Below are 22,706 nucleotides of genomic sequence, written 5' to 3' on the forward strand. Positions count from 1 at the left end.
TAGGCTTCATGTAGGCAAGAATTGTATGTTTTACCCTTGGAACAGGGCCTGGAACCAGATAGGAACTCAGTAAATACTGGTTACTGAGTGAATAAATGACAAATAGCTGCCCACCCACCACCTACTTCCCACTTTACTTGAACTGTGAATTACACCATTCTTTTTCTTATATGGGAGAACCACAGTGTTTCTCCTTCCTCTCCCAGGTATGTATCCCAGAGTACCATATACAGATTGAATATCCCTTATCCAAAATGCTTAGGGCTAGAAGTATTTCAGATTTGGGATTTTTTTTTGTGGGGGGGTGGTAATTTTGGAATGTGTACATTATTTTTACCTGTTGAGCATCCCTAATCCAAAAATCTAAAATCTGAAATGCTCAATGAGCATTTCCTTTGAGCATCATATCTGCACTCACAAAGTTTTAGAATGTGGAGTGCTTTAGATTTTGGATTTTCAGATGAGGAAAACTCAACCTATACATGTAAGGGAAAGGAAGGAGACAGTGGTGCCATTTTTATTGCTATAGAAGCTGCCATGCTACACTTAAGACAATTCATATTGACAGAGTTTGCCTCTTCATTGTGGTTCATTAACTACGACCAGATGCTGACACTTCTCCAAGTCATGGGAAATCAGGGAAGGGCCCTCCTTCCTTCAGCTATGTGGGAGTTATTTAGCCCTGCTTAAAGCAGGGCAGGTCAGTCCTGGTGTCAACGCGGCTTCAGCTCCTCAAACAGAAGCTCAGAAGAAAATCAGTAAATGGTCATGAGATAAGAATGTCAGCCACTTCTCAGTGTTAATTCAAGTCCTATGTACAACTGCTCCATTGCTAAATTTCAATCACACATCAGCCTCATTGCTGAATACTGATCACATGAGCTGGCTTTGTCCTGCAGCACAGCCAGAGGTAGAATCAGGACATAGCACTACTGCCATAAGTTTCAGACTGAGTCTAACAAAGGGAAATTCGGACCAATTTAGAATATTGGATTAAGCCCATAAAAAATAAAATCCATGCAGAACTTATTCCAGAAAGAGAATAACATGCATAATAATTATGGAGATTTCTAGTTATACTACCACGTAAATACCAACATAATATTCTAACTTGCATTTCATTACTTATAAAATTGTCCAGGTTCTGGAGTCAAGGCAGTACGGACCAAGTATCACAAAGAGTATACTCAATGAGTACGGTAATTTATAAAGCATTACAAGTTTTCTAAAACCACATTTTTAAATTCAAGTCTTTGCCAAGTAAATGACCAACAAAATTAGAGTTGCAACTAAATTACAGTGATTATGCAACTCTCAGGTTGCAGAAATCTGTGTTAATAAAGTATGGAGTTAAATAATTAGTAAGTGCAAAAGACATAATAAATGTGAACATATTTATGTTTAGTATATTCTTTTGGAAAAACAGCTTTGACTAGTGAGCACTTGAGGTGACTTTTTTTTTTCTGAATATAATTTTGCATGGCACAACCATCAGTAGTTATACCACAGACTGTTTGTTAGTGAAGCAAGCCTTTACCATCCATGATTTAGAGCTAAGCACAGAAGCAAACCTGCATCTCTCTGGAGTTTAGGAATTCTGCAAATCTGTTTCATCAGTGACTCGGATGGGCTTGCACCCTATCCTTCAAGCTGAGGAATATTGTAATCTCTGCAGAAGAATGTATGCATTCATGGAGTGTCTTTTCTAAAAGCTCTGGTCTCAAAACTCCAAATATAAAATTAACATAAAACTTGAACCACTGAAGCATGGATTTCTTCTAAATCTCTCATCACCCACATTATTATGATGCTTTCTTCCATTTCCCAACTTCCTATCCCTTCCAAACCCCTCAATCTGTTTGCTCAATCCACCCTGAACTCTCTCTCCCACAATTCTAGTCAAATCTGGCGTCCATGTTTTGTCTGCTCAGCAGGAGAGTAATTTCAACAATCTTCTGCTCTTTATAAGATCAGTTTATTCCTCCCAATATAATAATTAGTTTCAGATGAACCTGGTTGCTGGCACTCGGCTTGGTTCCATTCTGGTACTAGCAAGGAGAGCAGATACTTCCTGTTGCACTATTTTTTAGAGCAAAGAATCTGGGCACTATGTTAGACCCAGAACAAAACTTTTGCAATCTACTTCTTTAAAATATAGCTGAGTTTCAATAATCTAGATTCTCAAAAGAGATCAACTGAAATTATGATTACGGGAATCTTTTCATTTTACTTTTAAAATGGTTCAGGTAAATTATTCCTCCATTTAGCAAGCTATAATAGGTCATCAAGAACACAAATCTTATGAAAATAACCAGTGCTGTATTCTTGCAAACATACAGAGGTTGTAAGTAGGAAGCCAACAGCATTATCTTAACATCTTACAATTTAATTGGCTTTTAGGAGATAATAAATACTGATAGGTAAGTAAATATACTGCCTTGGAAATAAGGATATTAGGGGAAGAATTCTAGAAGATCTGTTCACAGTGATACAGAAAAATCAAGCAAGACCTTCTTTTTTTTTTTTTTTTTTTTTTTAGATGGAGTCTTGCTCTTGTTGCCCAGGCTGGAGTGCAATGGTGCAATCTTGGCTCACGGCAGCCTCTGCCTCCTGGGTTACAGCGATTCTCCTGCCTCAGCCTCCCAGGTAGCTGGGATCACAGACACCCAACACCACACCTGGCTAATTTTTGTATATTTAGTAGAGATGAGGTTTCACCATGTTGGCCAGGCTGGTCTTAGACTCCTGGTCTCAAGTGATCCACCTGCCTCAGCCTCCAAAAGTGCTGGTGTGAGCCACCGCACTCAGCCGCAAGACATTTTTTATATACAGAATGATCAAGACGATCTACATGAAGCACGATCAAAAGAAGCAGAGTCCCAGGGGAAAGGGAAGTTGTCACAGTTTTCCTTTAGGTCTCTTACATGTCTCCTATCAGTCCCTGCACATTTCGACTCATTAATTCAGTACCAGTCGTGGAGCCATCTGTGAGTCTTTTTATCATCATAACCTTAGGTTATCCTGTTCGTAAATCCCAGCAACCCCTGAGCTATGCTTTCAGGTGTGCTTTATTTTGATGCATACATGCTTTCAGGCTCTGAATTACACAGTACCTCTTAGTGTCTTCAAGTCTTTGTATAAGTGAAAGCAATCTCCTCTCTCTTTTATCACACAACAATATGAATTCGTGTGGTTTATCTTACCTTCACACGTCCGGCCATCTGCAGAGATTGAGAAACCCTGTTGGCAGACACAGTGGAAAGAACCCTCTGTGTTTAGGCACTCCCCTTGAGGACCACAGAGCCCTGGATGTTCACATTCATTAATATCTGTAATTTAAAAGAGAGTCTTAAAAACTTGAAAAAAATCGGTTTTATTCCCATATACTATCAAACAGATGGTAAAGAAATCTATTATGACATGGCTGGACGTTTATTTAGTGGCACAACTATATTATCTGTCCATAAATCAACCACAGGACAAGCTGAGTTATGAGAGAGAAACTATTTAGGTTGAGTCAGGAAATAGCCAATGTACAATCATTTTTGACCTGCAAAAAAAGCAATTTCATAGGTTCAACCCAAAGCTACCCTTATTTTAGACATATGGGGCTTGAGGAATACTCCACAACTCTAAGAGATGTTCTTCATTGGTGAGAATGCTGTGTCCTTCTTTGTCCTCTCCCATTGCCACGCACACAGCTGTTATAGTCTGTAGTACCTTGTTATGTTCCTGCCTATTCATCCCTAGGATGTGGGCTACTTTTTTTTTGTTTAGTTTTGTTTTTTGTTTTTTTGGTTTTTTTTGAGACGGAGTCTGGCTCTGTCTCCTAGGCTGGAGTGCAGTGGTGTGATCTCCGCTCACTGCAAGCTCCGCCTCCCAGGTTCACGCCATTCTCCTGCCTCAGTGTCCTGAGTAGCTGGTACTACAGGCACCCGCCACTATGCCCGGCTAATTTTTTGTATTTTTAGTAGAGACGGGGTTTCACCTTGTTGGCCAGGATGGTCTCGATCTCCTGACCTTGTGATCCGCCCGCCTCGGCCTCCCAAAGTGCTGGGATTACAGGCGTGAGCCACCGCGTCTGGCCAGGATGTGGGATTCTTAAGGGCAAGGCTAGACATGTCTTATTTATAGTATTTGGCTCATAAATGGCACTTCACAAATGTCTGCTGAATATATAAGTGAAATAGATTCCAATCTATAACTCATTGGAAATGGGTAATAGAAATAAAATACAAGTAAAAGAAGGCCTATTTATTTATTTTAGAGACAGGGTCTCACTCTTTTGCCCAGGCTGCAGTGCAGTGCATGATCACGGCTCACTGCAGTCTCAGACTGCAGGGCACAAGTAATCCTCTCTCCTCAGCCTCTCGAGTAGCTGGCACTAAGGTACTGGCCCCATGCCTGGCTAATCTTTTAAATTTTTAGCAGAGATGGGGTCTCACTATGATGCCCAGGCTGGTCTGGAACTCCTGGCCTCAAGTGATCCTCCTGTCTTCGCCTTCCAAAGTGCAGCAATTACAGAGGTGAGCCACCATGCTTGGCCGAGAAGGCCTTTTAGACCATGAAAATTCGTATTTACATGGTTTCCGATGATGAAATCAGTGAATGAGGGCTCAGTGCAGTGCCTACCACACAATAAAGGGTCAAAAAGCAGTAACTACTATTAAGAAGACTCATGAACAAATCATGCTATACACTTGTGTTGTCGACTTTATGCTCAGCTTGTTTTCAGTGTAATTGTGCTCCCCGTGGCCAGGGTCAAGGGCTACTTCCAAACACTGATAACACATGGACTGTTTAAGTAAAAGGCTCTTTCAAACCAGTTCTAAATATATTGGCTAACAGTGCCCAAGATGACAACATAAAGCACCTAGAGAAAGGTTCACCTATTCACAATGCTTCTGATACATGCAACTGCCTAATTGTTGGTTTACTCATCTGTGTCCCTCGTTACACTGATGGCTCCTTGATAAGCGATCTCAGTTGAAAAGCTCTGAGTTCCTGACTCCTATTGGGTACACTGCAGGGTCTTATGAATGTTTGTCCACCACAAAATTTCTCAGTTACTTTCCTTCTCCACTAACTGAATGGTGACTGGTGAAGGTTCTTTTAGTTAATTGGGGGTCATAAAAATGATCACATGTCCTTAGCAGCAGCATTCAGGAGGCATAGCTCCACTAAGGTCATTTTCCTATCTTCCCCAAGTCTCGTAGGCCCTCTGTTTATCTCTTACAAAAGAGGTCTTCAGTAGAGGAACCCACATGAATACTGCAAAGCTTAGTAAGAACAGGGAAAAGGTACAGATTGTACGTTCTTCCTATTGGCTGCTACAACATGCTTAGCCACTGACCCAGTGGTCCTCAATAAAGTCATCCCTTTCCCTATAGCCAGAATCTCCTGAAGCTCTTCTTTTTGACTTGTTGATCTTACTGTGCAACAGAAATTCTGGCAATTATTGGTTTAACCATCTTCCTTTATTAATCTTGAACTCTTTACCCTTCCATCTGTCACATAATTCAGATTATTTGGCCTGCCCGTCGCTGAATAAAAATAAGAAACCCAACAGGAATTACTCATACTTTCTTAACAATGCTCCTATTCTTGTTACTGTCACTAGTTTTTAGATATTTCAAGGAAGGCCAATGAATAATTTTCTACTTATGTATTTCTCAGTATGATTTTACTCTGTGAAATTCTTTACTTCTTTTATAAAATCTCTGATATTGTCTATGTTTGTTCTCTACCTATTGGTAATATCTTAGATTGGCCGTCCTTTTTGAATTTTGACCTCCTTTTGGTCCTCAGATCCACTCTTTATTTCCAGTCTGCTGCCCAAGAATTACCTCTATCTGAGGAAGAAGGTGGCATGAAGTTCCACTGGCTTGGGGATCAAGCTCAGGACCTATATCCATCTTATTAAGCCCTAGCAGCTACCTGAGACCCCTCTTCTTATTTTATCCTGTGCCTCAGTGTGGTCCTTTAAAAACTACCTGCTTTGCAACTTTGCATAGGGAATAACGTGCACAAAGTTTTTACATCAAAAAAGTCACCGATTAACACAAATAATTGTCTAAAAAGTTTGACGACAGGAACTGAAGATGAATTCCTAGACTTTTTTTTTCCAGGAAACTGCTAAGAAAGAACAACATGAATATTTGGAACTAGGGAAACATATGCATTCAATTTGGATTGTACTTATTGAGGCATTTCTAAACTATGCTGCTAGTAACTTCGAGCTGAAAGCCAGACTGTATTTAAGTTGGGTTTCTTTCATGGGTCCGCGATTCCACAGAAATTCATAATTTGGCATGCGTAAATCAAAACATGAAACTGAACTGCATTCTGAATCTCAAATGTATCCTGCCACATTTCTAAAGAGACTATTAACATGGAATTTCCATACTGTCTGTATATCATCATTAGTTTTGTATGGGAAAGAAAATCTTAAACATGCTTCCAACTGAAAATGCCTTACTGAATATAGAAGTATTTTCAGAACATTAGGTAAGGTTTAAAGTTTATGCCTATCACACACTGTTATTCAAACATGTCCATGGTTATTAGCATTGCCATCAATTACATTTTCAGAATTTAAACAAACTCTGAAATCTACACCTCTCTACAGAATGCTGACATGATCAAGGGATTAGAGAAAAGTAGGCTACTAACTTCAGGCAGAGTGAAAGATCACAAAACTGCCTCTAGTGAAAGAGCGAAAAGGGATAATTCAAAACGAGGTGAGTATATATATGCCATCATATACAGCTTCTAACAGGAGGTGGTGAGTGATAAAACAGATTCACAGACACTATTCTTTAAACAGTACTAAGACCTACTTCAGAAATGCTTCTCATTTATTTGGATTTACATTTTTCAGACATATTAACTTATTCTGGAAAATAGGAATAAATGTGACAGAGAATGAAGTCAATTTAATAATGATTGATAGTCAATAAAACCCTGTATGTTTGGAGTAGTCACATATTTGAGAGGTGATATCAAACCACAGACACAAATTTAATATATTGAGAGAATGGAGTAGTGCAATTAATGAATCAGATAACTAAATTAGTTCCGTGTGACTGAACTCTAGAAGTTAAATTTATGCAATATGAAATCTTGGTCCATTTTTATTAAGATTTGGTTTTGCCTGTATTTGGCCAAAACAAATTGTGACGAGAAGAATTAGAAAAGAAAATATACTTTTAAGCCAAAAAGCCTATAATAAAAACAAGATTCAGGGTTTGTTTTCCTTTTTTTTTTTTCCATCTCTTGGTATTTTTATATAAATCAAGATTCATTTTGTTAAAAGGTAATAGTCCCAAAGTGGAAATATTCTCACATATATTTATAATTCAAATGTTCCTTCTCTTTTGCATTAAATCCAAGCACATTTAATTTTGCATTGGAAAAATTGAATTTCACCTTATTACATGAGGATGGCAAATAAATATATGATCTCAAATGAGGTACATGGTATATTTAAATCTTGGGATTTTTAAAATATCTGTCTTGGGTACACATCAAGTGCAGGAAGGTGTATATTTAAATCTTGGGATCAGTAAAGGAATTAATTTTTAAAAACCTTGTGGCAAAGGTCCATGTTTTTTGTATCTCTGACACATGGCTGGGTGTGACTGGTAATATAGATATATAATTCCAGTGCCACTATCTTAGAGAGTAGACACCATCTTCTCCTACAAGAAAACTGTTTTTTGGGACATGTGAGGTGAGATATAATTTACGGCAATCCAGAATTTTAAAAAAATCATACATATTCAGTAATAGTGGGTAAAAAGTAACTCCAACAATTTTTTTTATTTATTTGTGCTTTGGGATACACTACACAGTTCCATAACGGTAGATAAACAATAAGAAAAAAATAATATTTATCGGGTATCAGAAATAAACAGATATAAAGGTAAAATAAGTGTGAATTTTCAGTGGAAAATATAAACATGGGTTTACTAACACTAGTAAATAGAGGAAAGCTTGTGGGGCAAGTCAGGTATAGCTAAAAATGTTGGGATACAGAATCTAGAGAATTTAATTTTTTTAGCCATGGTGTCGAAATGACTCAGTGGGCTACCTTGTGAGAGAAATCACTTAATTTCACTTTCTTCTTTCTTTTGGCTATAAATGTAACAATAATTGGTATGGCAATGTAGGGAAGAGTAGTGGGAAAAGATCCTGGGTTCAAATCTCAACTTTACCACTCATTAGAGAGCAGCATACTCACTAACTTCTCAGAGCCTCAGTTACTCATGCACAAAATGAATACAAGAAAAGCTACCTCCGAAGTTGCTGTAAGAATTCGAAGAGATACCAAGATACCTACAGTACTCAGCACACTGAAGAAGCTCAGTTACAGCTGCTGTGATTGTTATTATTAGTACCTGTGTTGTGTTGCTGTGTTTTTATTAGTACCCTTCATGCACTGTACAGCTTGGAAGATTAAATGTGACAGCACATTGAAAAAATATTAGATCCCCTTCTTCATGATTTTGACCAAATTACTAGTGAGGCTTTTTAGGAAGAGAAAAAGCAATGGTGAGCCAGGTGCAGTGGCTCATGCCTGTAATCCCAGCACTTTTGGAGGCCGAAGCGGGTGCATCATGAGGTCAGGAGTTCAACACCAGCCTGGCCAAGATGGTGAAACCTCGTCTCCAATAAAAATACAAAAATTTGCCGGGTGTGGTGACAGGCACCTGTAATCCCAGCTACTCAGGAAGCTGAGGCAGGAGAATTGCTTGAACCTGGGAGGTGGAGGCTGCAGTGAGCCGAGATCACACCACTGCACTCCAACCTGGGTGACAAGAGCGAGACTCTGTCTCAAAAAAAAAAAAGCAATGGTGGGCACTGGATAAAAACAGAGTCAGAAAAGGACAGATAAATACCACCTATGAGACAAAATAAAATATGCCCATAAAACACGCTATAAAGATAATTTAGAACCCAGTACCAAGGTTACAGCATGGAATAAACAGTAAAGTACAGGTGACCTCAGCATGGAAGCACGCAGTGAGGACACGGCTCTGACTCGTGTGAGTTTCAGTTGACACTATGCTGGACAAAGCAACACCTTCCTGCACTTGATGTGGACCCAAGACAGGTATTTTAATATCAAAAATTGACATAGATTATTTACATATAAATCACATGGCAAAACCACAGACTATCATCTGGAAACATGGCAGAATTGAAGAATTACGTAAATAATGACTGGGGAAAAAAAGAGAGCAAGAAATACCTTGACATGTTTTATTGTCGTCTAGCTGAAATCCATCCGGACAAGTACAATCATAGGACCCCGCAGTATTAATGCAGTCTCCTCTCTGGCAAACACTCTTGTCCTCCAAGCATTCATTGATATCTAAAAACCAATTTAAAATTTTTTAAAGACTAAATAAATCACATATCGGAAAATTAGACATTTCTCTTACATGTAAACGTACACTATTTTACATCATTTATAATACATAATTTTAAATACATGACAACTTTTTATTTTTATTTTATTTTTTTTGAGACGCAGTCTTGCCCTGTCACCCGTGCTGGAGTGCAGTGGCGCTATCTCGGCTCACTGCAACCTCTGCCTCCCAGGTTCAAGTGATTCTCATGCCTCAGCCTCCTGGTAGTTGGGATTATAGGCGGCCACCACCACGCCCAACTAATTTTTGTATTTTTAGTAGAGATGGGGTTTCACCATGTTGGCCAGTCTGGTCTTGAACTCCTGACCTCAAGTGATCCGCCCACCTCAGCCTCCCAAACTGTTGAGATTACAGGCATGAGCCACCACACCTGGCCAAGAAATGGAACTTTTAAACATCAAATGAAATTAAATGGAAGAGAAAAAGTCACAATTCTGTAGCAAATAATAATTTACTTGATTATATTGTTGGTGATAATAAAGACTTAAAATATTTCAAAAATACTTATTAAGTATATCTTGAGCAACACTTGATCTATTTATACAAGCTCCTGTATTATGCATTATAGAAAAAAATTTAAAAGTTTTCAGCATGGTCTTTGCCCCCAAGAGAAATGTTTGATCAAAGAAACAAACTATATTGTATTATTAACAATAAAATAAACAAATGATATTGTATTATTAAACATAAAATATTACATTGTTTTATAAGTCCAAACCAATGTAACATAAGAATTGTCACAAAATATAATTATCTGACAAAGTAGTGGCATCAACTTTAGGGGTCATATGCATTTAGACAAAGAATACCATAAAGTTTAAAATAAAACTTTTGTGTAACAGAAGCATATTTGTAAATTTACTTATAGTAAATTTCACAGTAGGGCAGAATATGGGGGGTCGGAAGAAGAGGGACTTTTGAACAGAAGGAGAACAGCAAGATCAAAAACCTAGTTTAAGTCACTTATTCAGCAGCTGTAACAAACAGGTTTGAGGTAGCCTGGATTTTAAAAAATGTTTAAAAATGTTTTAAAAAATTCATAGCAAATGCACAACTAAAAGTAGTATACATAACCATAATAATAAGTTTTGACTGAGAATGAAAGACAATTAATGACCCCCCTTCACCGCATGAACGTGAGCAGATCTTTCTCAAGGCTGCTGATTACCATGTTTACCCCTAGTCAAAGCTCATTATTCCAAATGTACTCCATGAGCCCTCTTCTGTTGTGAACGTGAGGATTTAAGTTATTAGCAATGAAGAAAGCTAAGGAACAAAACCTTCTTTGTTTTCTCAGAATTTGGCATTTTATGGCATTTCTTGCAAATAATTATAATTGCTGCCAAAATATGAGAGATTCCAGGAAGCAGTGAATATGGAGACTGTTGCCATCTGTTCTAATACGCCCCACTGTCTGGTTCAAGTACGGTGATACCGAATTTCATTTTTCGCCTAGAATCCAATCAACCAATTAACTGGCTTCTGTACTATTCACAGGGGAAACAAAAGAGAAGTAAGAGAGTACCTTATCACTTCTTTCTATCAAATAAAAACAAGTTATTATAATGACTGTTCACCCAGAATTAAAATGCTTCCAGGTACTGACCCTAAAACAGAAAACATAGGTGATGTGAATTTGTCTCAACTGAGGCAGGTTCTCAACTTTTTCTTTAATGTGTTTTTCTAGCTTTACTAAAGTATAATGTACATAAAATAAATTCATCTACTTAAGAGTCAGCTCAATGAGTTTTGACAAATGTATACACATCCCTGTGACCACCATCCCAGTCAAGTAATAGGCATTTCCATCCCCAACACATTCCCTCTCACTCCTTTTGTGCTTTGGGGCTTCTTCCTCTCGGCATAATAGTTTTGAGATTCGCCCAAGTTGTTGTGTGTATTAGTAGTTCTCTGGTCTTTATTGCTGGGTAGAATTCCATTAGATGATTGCACCATAATTTGTTTACTCATTCACCTTTTGATAAGCATTTTGGGTTGTTTCCATTTGGGCCATTGTGAATAACCTTTCTATAAATATTTCTATAATCACAAGTCTTTGTGTCAACATATGCTTTTACCTTTTTTGAGTAAATACCCAGGAAAAGGATGCATGGGTCATGGAATTGGGTTATATTTAAGTTTTGAACAACTGTTATCTAAAGTGGCTGTAGCAATTACATTCCCACAGGAAACGTATGAGAACTCCGATTGTTCCACATTTACTCTGATAGTTCTACAACTATTTTAATGGGTGTAAAGTAGACAATCAGTTTTGTTTTGTTTTGTTTTGTTTTTGAGATGGAGTCTCGCTCTGTTGCCAGGCTGCAGTGCAGTGATGTATCTCGGCTCACTGCAACCTCCGCCTCGCGGGTTCAAGCAATTCTCCTGCCTCAGCCTCCCAAGTAGCTGGGACTACAGGTGCCTGCCACCACGCCCAACCGATTTTTGTATTTTTAGTAGAGATAGGGTTTCACCATGTTGGCCAAGATGGTCTCGATCCCTTGACCTTGTGATCCGCCTGCCTCAGCCTCCCAAAGTGCTGGGATTACAGGCATGAGCCACTGCACCCAACTGACAATCAGTTTTTACATTAACCTTTCTTTCTTTGCTTTGTAGGAAATGGAGACAATGAAGTGAGAAGAAGCATATTTGATCAGTGGCGTTAAATAAAAAACTCAATTCAAAAAAGATCATAAGAGAATCCTGGGAATATGAATCTCCACAAGAAAAAACAATTCATAACCTAGATGTTTGCCTCAGCATAATAGAAGCATGTTGTTCTGTTCATGCTGGGTTTTTTTTTTTTTTTTTTGAGACTGAGTTTTGCTCTATCACCCAGACCAGAGTACAGTGGCGTGATCTTGACTCACTGCAACTATTGCCTCCCAGATGCAAGCGATTCTCCTGCCTCAGCCTCCCCAGTAGCTGGGATTACAGGCGCCTGCCACCACGGCCAGCTAGTTTTTGCATTTTTAGTAGAGATGGGGTTTTACCATGTTGGCCAGGCTGGTCTCAAACTCCCGACCTCAAGTGATCCACCTGCCTCAGCCTCCCAAAGTGCTGGGATTACAGGCGTGAGCCACCATGCCCAGCTCTGTTCATGCTACTTTAAAGCAATTTGTTTCTCATTTATTTTCCAAAATCTAAGACAAATAATGAATGTGAGGGAAAAGAGCATTATTTTAAGTGTTTATAAATAATTGTATACATTAGAAAGCTGAGCATATGTTAGGATTAGGTTAATTTTTTTTTGCAAGGCCTTTATCTGTCTTCAAAGCAATAAAAAGGTTGAACATTAAGAGAGCACAACATGTTCGTACCACCACCTGGGGTAGTGTGAAAATACATATTTTTCCTAGAAGTAGAGTAACAGGTTTTAAGGGCAGGAACAGTGAATCACTGTCATCTTTCTACCAAGACTGAGCTTGCTGAGGTCACCAACTACTTCCAGCTTGCTAAAAATCCCATGGTTAACTTTTGGTCCTTCTGTTACCCAGCAATAACATTTGACACAATCCATCACTTCCTCCTCCTTGAAACACTTTCTTCTCTTGGATTCTAGGTTTTCTCCTTCTTCACTTGCCACTTTTTCCTCAATCTCCTTTGCTGGTTCTTACCCATTTCCTCACTTCTGAATGTTGGAGGGCCCGGGATTTCTCTCTCTTCTAGCTATACTCATTCCCAATCAATTTCATGGCTTAGAACTGACCCCTAAATTCCAAATGCATAGATCCAATTGCCTTTCAGATATCTTCCTTCGAATATTCATCTTGGGCATCAAAAATGGAAAGTGCCCACGTTGTGCCCCTCAGGTCTCCACGCAGCTGGTTCCTCGGGCATCCACACCTGCTATTCCTTTGAACTGAATGCTCCACCCATAAATGATTGTTATCATCCCAGCAAGGCCTCTACTTGCCTCTTTATTTAAAATCACCACCCTCCCTCAACACACCCCATATACCCCACTCTATTTTCTCTGTAAAATTTATTGCCATTTAACAAACTATATATTTTACTTATTAATTATATATATATATATATATATATATATTTTTTTTTTTTTTTTTTTTTTTTTTTTTGAGACAGAGTCTTGCTCTGTTGCCCAAGCTGGAGTGCAATGGCTTGATCTTGGCTCATTGCAACCTCTGCCTCCTGGATTCAAGCGATTTTTCTGCCTCAGCCTCCTGAGTAGCTGGGACTACAGGCACGTGCCACCACGCCCAGATAATTTTTTTTTTTTGTATTTTTAGTAGAGACGAGGTTTCACCATGTTGGCTAAGATGGTCTCGATCTCCTGACCTCGTGATCCACCTGCCTCGGAACTCCCAAAGTGTTGGGATTATAGGCGTGAGCCACTGCACCCAGCCATTTATTGTATTTTTTCGTTATCTCCCACGCTACAATGTAAGCTACAAAAGGGAAGGAATTTCTGTTTGGTTTATTGCCCTATGCCTAGAACAGTGCCCGGCACAAGCTCCACACTAAATAAATATTTGAACGAATACATAAGTGAATGTATGAATGACTCTGATTTGGAAAGAAATACCAGAAAGAAATACTATCCCACCTTTCTACCTTTTTAAAATTTTGTCCACAAATAAATGACCAAGAGCAAAGGGCACAGAGAGAAAGGGAAAGACACTGTAAGTAGTGAGTCATCTTCTCAGCTTTGTAAAGGACTGCAGGGAGCAACCTTAGTGAGGGATTGGGGAAACGTTAATGTAGACATGAGATTAAAGACTGTGCTTGGAGGGAACGAGTCACAGGCAGAGCCTTTGAAAGCTGAGATGCTCCAGACCCCTAAGAATGAGGACAATTGAGGTACGCTCATTATCACAGAATGATTGGCTACCAAGCATGCTGGAGTCAGTAGTGCACAGAAGCAGGCACAACACTTGGGATTCTGACTCTACGAGGAGGCCAGCAGGATGACAGGACAATAAGAAAACAAGGTCTTTGCCAGAGCTATTAGGGGAAAATTACACATGTAAACATAAAAGCCAACAAGAAAGATGGCTCTTCCTTGCACAGCTGTGAAAGGCATGTGAACAGCCACAGCTTAGTTAATTATGGCTAAATATCACTGGGGAGGGTCGAAAACATTGCTAGTTGGGAATTAGCAGGCTGAAGTACTAACATAGTTTCAAAGGGAGCTCTAAATTAGTTGGATGGACTCCAGTCCTATTTATAACCCAGTACACTAGAGAAACTAGTCCTGACTTTAAAAGAAAAGGGTCTGATTATATATTCCAAAAGAAGCTTTCTTATGGAACATAATCATATCTTATATACATTAATAATGAAGAACGAGTTTGCTAAAAGCTTTTGTTTGACTTTTCATGCAATGGATGTTTTTGGAATAAAAACCTTAAGACTTCTGTTAAGATGCTTACACATTAAAAGAGACAAAGTGAGGAACATGCCCTCTGATGAACATCAGTTACCTAAGACTTAATCAATGGTGCAGTTCCTTCTTGGCTTGGCCAGGAATCAGGAGAGAAGAGATGCTGATGGTCAGTTTATGTTTTCAGTGCCCTAGCACAGGGGTCCTCAATCCCTGGGCCATGAACTGGTATGGGTCCGTGGCCTGTTAGGAACTGGGCGGCACTGCAGGAGGTGAGCAGCAGGGAGCGAGTATTACTGCCCGAGCTCCACCTCCTGATAGATCAGCAGCTGCATTCGATTCTCATAGGAGGGCGAACCCTCTTGTGAACTGCGCATGTGAGGGATCTAGGTTGCATGCTCCTTATGAGAATCTAACTAATGCCTGATGATCTGAGGTGGGATAGTTTCATCCCAAAACCATCCCCCCAACCCCGTCCAGGGAAAAACTGTCTTCCACGAAACTGGTCCCTGGTGCCAAAAGAGTTGGGGACCACTGCCCTAGAATATATCTTATCAGTTACTTAGTTCTAGAATACATTCTTCGATAAATGGCTCCCTCCAACACAACCGACCCTCCCACCTTGGGATGCCACTACCTAGAATCATTATCATTTACCCATATATTAGAGAGTTCCCAAAACACAACTTTCTCATACATAGTCATATCTTATATTATCACTTATCTGACCTATTTCTCAATAGGGGTGTGTGTGCATATGTGTGTGTGTGTGTGTGTGTATATGTGCGCGCGCGCGTGTGTGTGTGTGTGTGTGTGTATATATATATATATAAAAAATTAGCTGGGCGCCACCACTCCCAGCTAATATTTGTATTTTTTTAGTAGAGACAGGGTTTCAGCATGTTGGCAAGGCTGGTCTCGATCTCCTGACCTCAGGTGGTCCGCCCGCCTCGGCCTCCCAAAGTGCTGGAATTAGAGGCATGAGCCACCGCATCTGGCCTCAATAGGAATATTGATTACAACTTTTCTTTGGTGTTATTAACTCTTTTAGGAACGTGATCACCTTAGGATAAAATCTTAGAAGTTGATTTACTGATTAACAGTATACACTTTAAGGCCTTTAAAACGCTGGCAAAATTGCCTTCCCGAGGGTTGGGTCATTTACACTCCCAGCAGCAGGAGGATATGGGGCTCAGCCACTTGTGAATGCTTGTGCCAAGTTCTCTGGTCAGAAATGTAGATGCTGTAAATGACAATGGATCTTTCCCAATCAACTGGACCGGTGGTGAAAAAGGATCTGGGGCTGCTGAAATGTGTGTGTCATGAAACCATTCACCAAAAGGCTCATCCACTTCTCTCAAAGGTGAGGTTCAGACCCTCCTTCAAAAACTCGGACCCTGCATGGGAGACACAACCCTGCCAACATGCATATTTCTGGTTTCACAACTGACAGGCTCTAAATGCAGCGAAGCCTCAGGTGGGCTGGGAAAAAGCTTACTACTTCGGTGGACAATGAACACAGAGAAAGGTCACAAGTGACAGACTGGTGGTAAAAGTGAAAAAGAAGCCCACTGGGAGAAGATACTCCCCTCTCCATAAGCAGGCCTGGTTCAGTCACCCAACCACTGCAGAAAGCTTCTTAGCCAAACAAGTAGTGAAAGTGGTTGACGGCTGCACGATGCTGGACATGTGGGATATCTTTCAGAAATATTTTATGCAAAAAGCCAAAAGCTGAATTGATGATTGGCTCTGAAAAACCTTCTAATTACCTGGAAAATTAAGTTGTATTTACTTATTTGGAACATTTAGAAGTTGGTTCTGCATAAATAAGGCGTTACAGTTCAGAACTATGTACCCAGGACGAACCATCTATAGCTGGTAAAGTTAAACTGATTCTTTTATGTCTTTGGCTGGCACAAGTCTAAAAGACAGCTCCAAGCAGTGCAAAGATAATCTGGACTCTACTCCCTTCTTTGAATTATTTGTGTGACCCCGGGGAAGACACTTTGCAGGGACCTAATGTCTTCACTATGAAATCAAGAGATGAGGTTCAAAGATCAAGGCTGAGATGGTGCCCAGATTTCCCTCTGATCTGGGCATTTTATGATTCTGAAATCAGGAGCAATTCTTACCTTCACAGTGGTCTCCAAGCCCAGATGCTCTGTAACCCTGGTCACACACACATTGAAAAGAGCCCTCAGTGTTCCTGCACTGCCCATGAGCACAGAGATGACGGTGCTGGCATTCATCAATGTCTATGAGCGAGAGAATACAAAGAAACTGTAGAAGTGGTGCTTCAAAAACATTTTCAATCAGTCTCAGTTGGATCAGTGTAAATTCTAGAAAGACAATGTTGATGCAAGTAATGACCGCCATGTATTGTCGCTTTTGTAATACTATCTCAGGAGACTTTTTTGCTTATCAAATATTCAGAGTATACATGAAGACATGGATATTGTTTCTTTATCAAACAATTGGCCTTATACAGTGTAGATTCTGTTCTTAAATAAGAAATGCTGTTTCCTCTCAAGAACTCTGGACACTTGTGGTTGACACAGGTGAGATCATAATATCTTCAAGTTCAGGAAGCACATACTTATTGGGAAGTGAAGTATTTCTGTGTGAAATTCAATGAAATATTTCTTTAAAAAGTCTAAGGCCAACCCTAGCAAATCCAGAATCCTCAACTATCACCTGTAGGAAGAGAACACATTTTGCAAACTTTTTCTCTAAGGGGGACATTATTACAGTTTTACTGAGAAGTCTTCTTTAGCGATTTTTTAAAAGGCAAAAATTTTTCAAAGTTAAATACAAAAATTAAGGTTATTAACATTCCACAGCATAAAGCAGCCTGATATAATGACTTTCTAATTGCTGACATCCAAGTATATAAAACCTTTAAATTAATTTACATGTTTAAATGGAAATTACCTTCTGTAGTAAAGAATTACACAGAGAGTAATAATTTTTCTTCTTAATACTAATGCCTAGCCATTGATAGCTAATGCCATAGGTTTTCAAATTTAACTGTCTTCAGTCTTGTTTTATTGACTTTCCTAACTTATGTTTAAGTCCCTGGCTTTCTGGCACTATAATGCAATTATCTAGGTAATTTTTAAAAGGTAAACTCACTTGATTGAGTGTACATTTTTTCAGACCAGGTACTTTAAGCTGAAGTTTCAGTAGTTCATGTTACTACACTCTTACCTTCACACTGGTCTTTAGCTGCTGACAGCTGGTACCCCTGCCCACAGGTGCACCTGAAGGAGCCCTCGGTATTTTTGCACTGCCCATTTATGCATAGATTCCCTTGCTGACATTCATCAATATCTGCAAACACAATAACGGCAATTTTTCTGAAAAAGAGACTACCCAGGAGGCAGTGCTCCCGGCAATGCATTCTGGGATTAGTGTTACGAAAATAATAGTACTTCTTATGTCTGGCACTACACACTTTAGTATGTATCACTCCACCCATGCTGTTGTATCAACCTCAGTATACTGATCTATAGAATAGAAATAACTAAAAATAGACAATAAATCAATAAGCTACTTATAATAATCATACTCCTCACCATCAATGTCTTGGAATACAACATGAAATATTTTAGAGTTGCAAACAGAAGGCAGAACCTGATGCAATATAATGGCTCTCAGACAGTTTGTAGACCTGTTTAGTTGCATGAAAGAAGTCAGAAGTAAAACTCAGCTAGGAATTTGAAAAACAAAACCAAAAACATAAGCAGTTATGGAAGGAAACAGATACTTCTACTTTATCTAGAAGTTGAACTATAAGGCCAAACAGTTGTATAAAGAACTGTGGCTCATTTTCAAAGTAACAAGGAAAGCCAAGAGAAATGGTAGTATTATGATGACTGCTGAATACCAAAGGAGAAAGTGAAAAGTGAGGATTTTTAAACATGCTTTGACTGAAGATAAAACCACTAACTGAGAAAGAAGATAATTCTTAATAAGTGTCCTAGAAAATGTCATGTATACGAAGTTATACAACTGAAGTAAAGGACTGGCTTCATCAATAACTTGAATACGTCTGGTAAGAGTAGAGTTTTCCAGATGTTTTTGTTTGGCCACTATATTGGTCTGACCTAAGCAGATAATTCTGTCTTGCCTTGTCAGTGCAAATACAGCCTCAGAATGTTCTGCTGAATGGCTAGCCAACTTATAAGAGTTTATGATTATTAAAACATGGTAGGTACAACCGATCTTCATCACCTACATGACAGGTTTGTTGTGAAGATTACCGAAGGGAATAGATATAAAACACATTAGCCCTATACTCACAGGAGGAGAAAGGAGCCCTAATCTAAAGGGAGTAATAAATAAAATAGGGGGATTTGTTTTTAAAAAACCATGTCCTATAGATCAATGTATGACTGTTGTTTCTTCAAATTTTCTTATTTCAAATGCATCTAAAAGTGTTTGCCAGGAAAACTCAATTAACTGTATAGGCCTTTCACTCAAGTATTATTGACAATTACCTGTTTCCCCTGAGCAAAATTTCTTTTTTTTTTTTTTTTTTTTTTTTTTTTTTGAGACAGAGTCTTGCTCTGTTGCCAAGCTGGAGTGCAGTGGCGCTATCTCGGCTAACTGCAACCTCCGTCTCCCGGTTTCAAGCGATTCTCCTGCCTCAGCCTCCTGCCCAGCTCATTTTTGTATTTTTAGTAGAGAGGGAGTTTCACCATGTTGGCCAGGATGGTCTTGATCTCTTGACCTTATGATCTGCCTGCCTCGTTCTCCCAAAGTCCCAAAGTGCTGGGATTACAGGTGTTAGCCACCACACCTGGCCGCAAAGTTTCATTTCTTAACCTCTAATGGGGCATTAACTTTTAAAATGTATCCAGATGTAAGCAAGGTATCAGGTTATCCCTTCCTGAAATAGTTGAAATTGCTACTGAAATATTGAAATAGTTTCCTGAAATAGCTCACACAAAGTATTAATGTAATTGGAGTTCAAAAATTTGTTTCTTATTTTATTTAATATTTCATAGCAATTACTTTAGTTGATTAAAAACTTTTGTTTTACCAATTGTGTTCTTGCTCTCTTTTATTTATAAATAATTCCTGGCTGCCAATATTGTCTGTCCATAGAGAAATTAAACAAGGTAACTTTCATTTTAAAGATTATTTTATACCTTTCAAACACTCTAAGTCTCTTAGCTTTAGGAATGGTTGCCAGCAAAGATCAGCCTCCGTCACTACTTTCTTTTAGCACATTCTATAAAATACTTGAGATGTCAGTTCACGAACTGAAGACCAACAATAGTTCTTGTAGCTGGCTGGATCTCACATAACATCTGACAACATTTTTAGTGCTTTGGAATCTTTTTGACTTTCTCATAGAAGACAACAAATTAAGCATTCCCATGTGAAGATGTCTGCAGCAGAGATATACCCTCCATTCCAAGGACTGTCAGGGTATGCCAGACATCTTACGTAACTGACTCATTTAGGTTGCTAAGAATGTCAGGAGTAATTCATGACAAGTAATGACACATACACTTGGAATAACTTGAGGCAACACAGTTATCTTGAACAAGGTGATCCTGGGTCTTTAAAATGACCAAAGGGAACAAAGATAGATTAATTCTAGGGATAAAAATATTTTTCTTTTCTAATGAGGGATAACATTTCTGAGCCAAAAGAAAGCTTTCTAATAAAATAGGAATGCTGGACAAATGTCTTCTTTCTTTTGTGCCAAGAATATCACACACCCCTGACATGTGAATGTACACCTGACATTATATGGTGACCAGAGCCTTTCGCCTCTGTGTTCTTCTTCCCAAAAACCCATGACCCCAGTTTAATCATGAGAAAAACATCAGATGGATCCAGAGTGGGGAAAAGCTACAGGATTCTGGCCTATACTCTTTAAGACAGATAAGATCATGAAAACTAGGGAAAGATTCATTGGGGAGACAAGACAACTAAATGCAATGTAGTATCCTGGATTGGATCCTGGAACAGAAAGAGGACGTGACTGGAAAAACTTGTGAAATCCAAATAAAGTCTAGTGTTTAGCTTTTTGTTTTTGTTTTGTTTTGTTTTGTTTTGAAAAGGCAGGGCCGGGCGTGGTGGCTGACGCTTGTAATCCCAGCACTTTGGGAGGCCCAGGTGGGCGGATCACAAGGTCAGGAGACCATCCTGGCTAACATGGTGAAACCCTATCTCTATTAAAAATACAAAAATTAGCCAGGTGTGGTGGTACGTGCCTGTAGTCCCAGCTGCCCGGGAGGCTGAGACAGAAGAATCGCTTGAACCTGGGAGGCGGAGGTTGCAGTGAGCCGAGCTCGCACCACTGCACTCCAGCCTGGGTGACAGAGCGAGACTCCATCTCAATAAATAAATAAATAAATAAATAAATAAATAAATAAATAAAGCAAGCAGTATATCAGATCCTAGCTCTGATGTATAGAAGCTGTGTAAGCTTTCTCATCTGCAAAAAAAAGGGAACAATAATGCTTCCTACTAGAGCTGATATGAGGATTGCATGAAATAATACAGGGACAGAGATCATGTGGGAAGAATGAGTTAATGCATCCCAGGCTGTAATGGGAAGATGCCATTAGAATCGGAGTAGAGGTCAAGGTTAAATGCCAAGTGGAAGTAATAGCCCTTTCTCACCCTAAGCTTTGGCATATGCTGTTTCCTCTGCCTGCCAAGTTTTACTCCCCTTTGTATTCAATACTTCAAGACCAAGTTCAAATAGCAATACCTTTGTGAAGCTTTCCCAGACGCACACAAGCAGAGTTAGCCACACCTCTTGGCTTTAACGAAACTTTGTTTATGCCTCTAATTTAGCAAACGCCACCACCACGTCATGCTCTGCCCCTGCATTAACTCATTCTCTCTACATGATCTCTGTCCCTGTATTATTTCCTGCAATCCTTCTATCAACTTTAGCAGGTACCATTATTGTTCCCTTTTATTTGCAGATGAGAAAAGCAAGGCTTAGTGAAATAAGATACCATAACTTATCCAAGCTCACACAGCTTCTACGTATCAGGACTAGCATCCGATATGCTGCCTTTTAAAAAAAAAAAACTAAATACTAGACTTTAGACATTATATATATATTATAATCTTGGATATTAGATTGCTGTTAGTTGTCTTGTCTCCCCAGCCAATCTTTCCCAGGCTCAGCTGGGATGGCAACGGCCAAGAGCAAGACAGTGGTAATGAGCCATTCATTCAACATGTGCCTACTTTGAACATCCCATTAGAGAGTCTGATCCCCTAATTTTAGGGATGACACAATGTCTGGAAACCTGAGATTATTCACCCAAGGTCATACCATGAACCACTGGAAGAGCCACATCAGGTAAGCAGTGAGGAAGAAGATGAATATGAAAGGCAGGATAATCTTGAACAAGTACTTGGGTCCAAATAAGCACAGAATCTTCACTGGGCAGTTGTGACATTGATTTGGATAGGTCAGAGAGTGCTAGCTGAAGAATGCAACTGTGACAAGTAAGTTTGGAATATAAAGGAGGAGGACAGATTACAAGAGTTTTTATCAACAAGCAGATGAAAAAATTAGGCAGATTAGGATGAAAGAAGATAAAATGGCAGGATATGAAAATAAACTAGATACAGCAATCAAAGATTAACCATGACTCCTAAGGCTTGAGATCCTCATCCACCATTCATCCAGTGTATGGGGGAAGAAATAATACCTTTCAGATGCTTCTCATATTTAATTTGGTCTGAGGAGATGCCTGGCTTAAGGAGTCAGTAGGAAACTGTGGATGTGAGCCAAAAGAGAAGGGACCAGGAGAAATGGAGGTGTGCCCATGTTAGATGTTCCACTAGGAGTGGCCAAGATCCACTGTTGCTCTGCTGTATTATGGGAGCAAGGCATCAAATCCAGATGCCTGCACGTTCCCTACTGCCAGTGGAAGAGGCCTCGA

General features: G+C 39.3%; 1 protein-coding gene across 4 annotated transcripts in view; it reads right to left on the minus strand.

The window, feature by feature from the left end:
* The window catches only part of LTBP1 (latent transforming growth factor beta binding protein 1), a 440,637-nt gene that overhangs the window by 84,570 nt on the left and 333,361 nt on the right, over window positions 1-22,706 (minus strand). For all 4 annotated transcript variants that reach the window (XM_003262722.3, XM_003262721.3, XM_030799968.1 and 1 more), the window contains 4 exons: window positions 17,986-18,108; window positions 16,911-17,033; window positions 9,254-9,376; window positions 3,204-3,329 (listed from right to left, as the gene is read on the minus strand). In XM_003262722.3, the coding sequence (XP_003262770.2) occupies window positions 3,204-3,329; window positions 9,254-9,376; window positions 16,911-17,033; window positions 17,986-18,108 (495 nt within the window). The remainder of the gene's footprint in view (window positions 1-3,203; window positions 3,330-9,253; window positions 9,377-16,910; window positions 17,034-17,985; window positions 18,109-22,706) is intronic.

The sequence above is a fragment of the Nomascus leucogenys genome, chromosome 19 (genome assembly GCF_006542625.1).
Source record: "Nomascus leucogenys isolate Asia chromosome 19, Asia_NLE_v1, whole genome shotgun sequence".
NCBI classification, from domain to species: Eukaryota; Metazoa; Chordata; class Mammalia; order Primates; family Hylobatidae; genus Nomascus; species Nomascus leucogenys.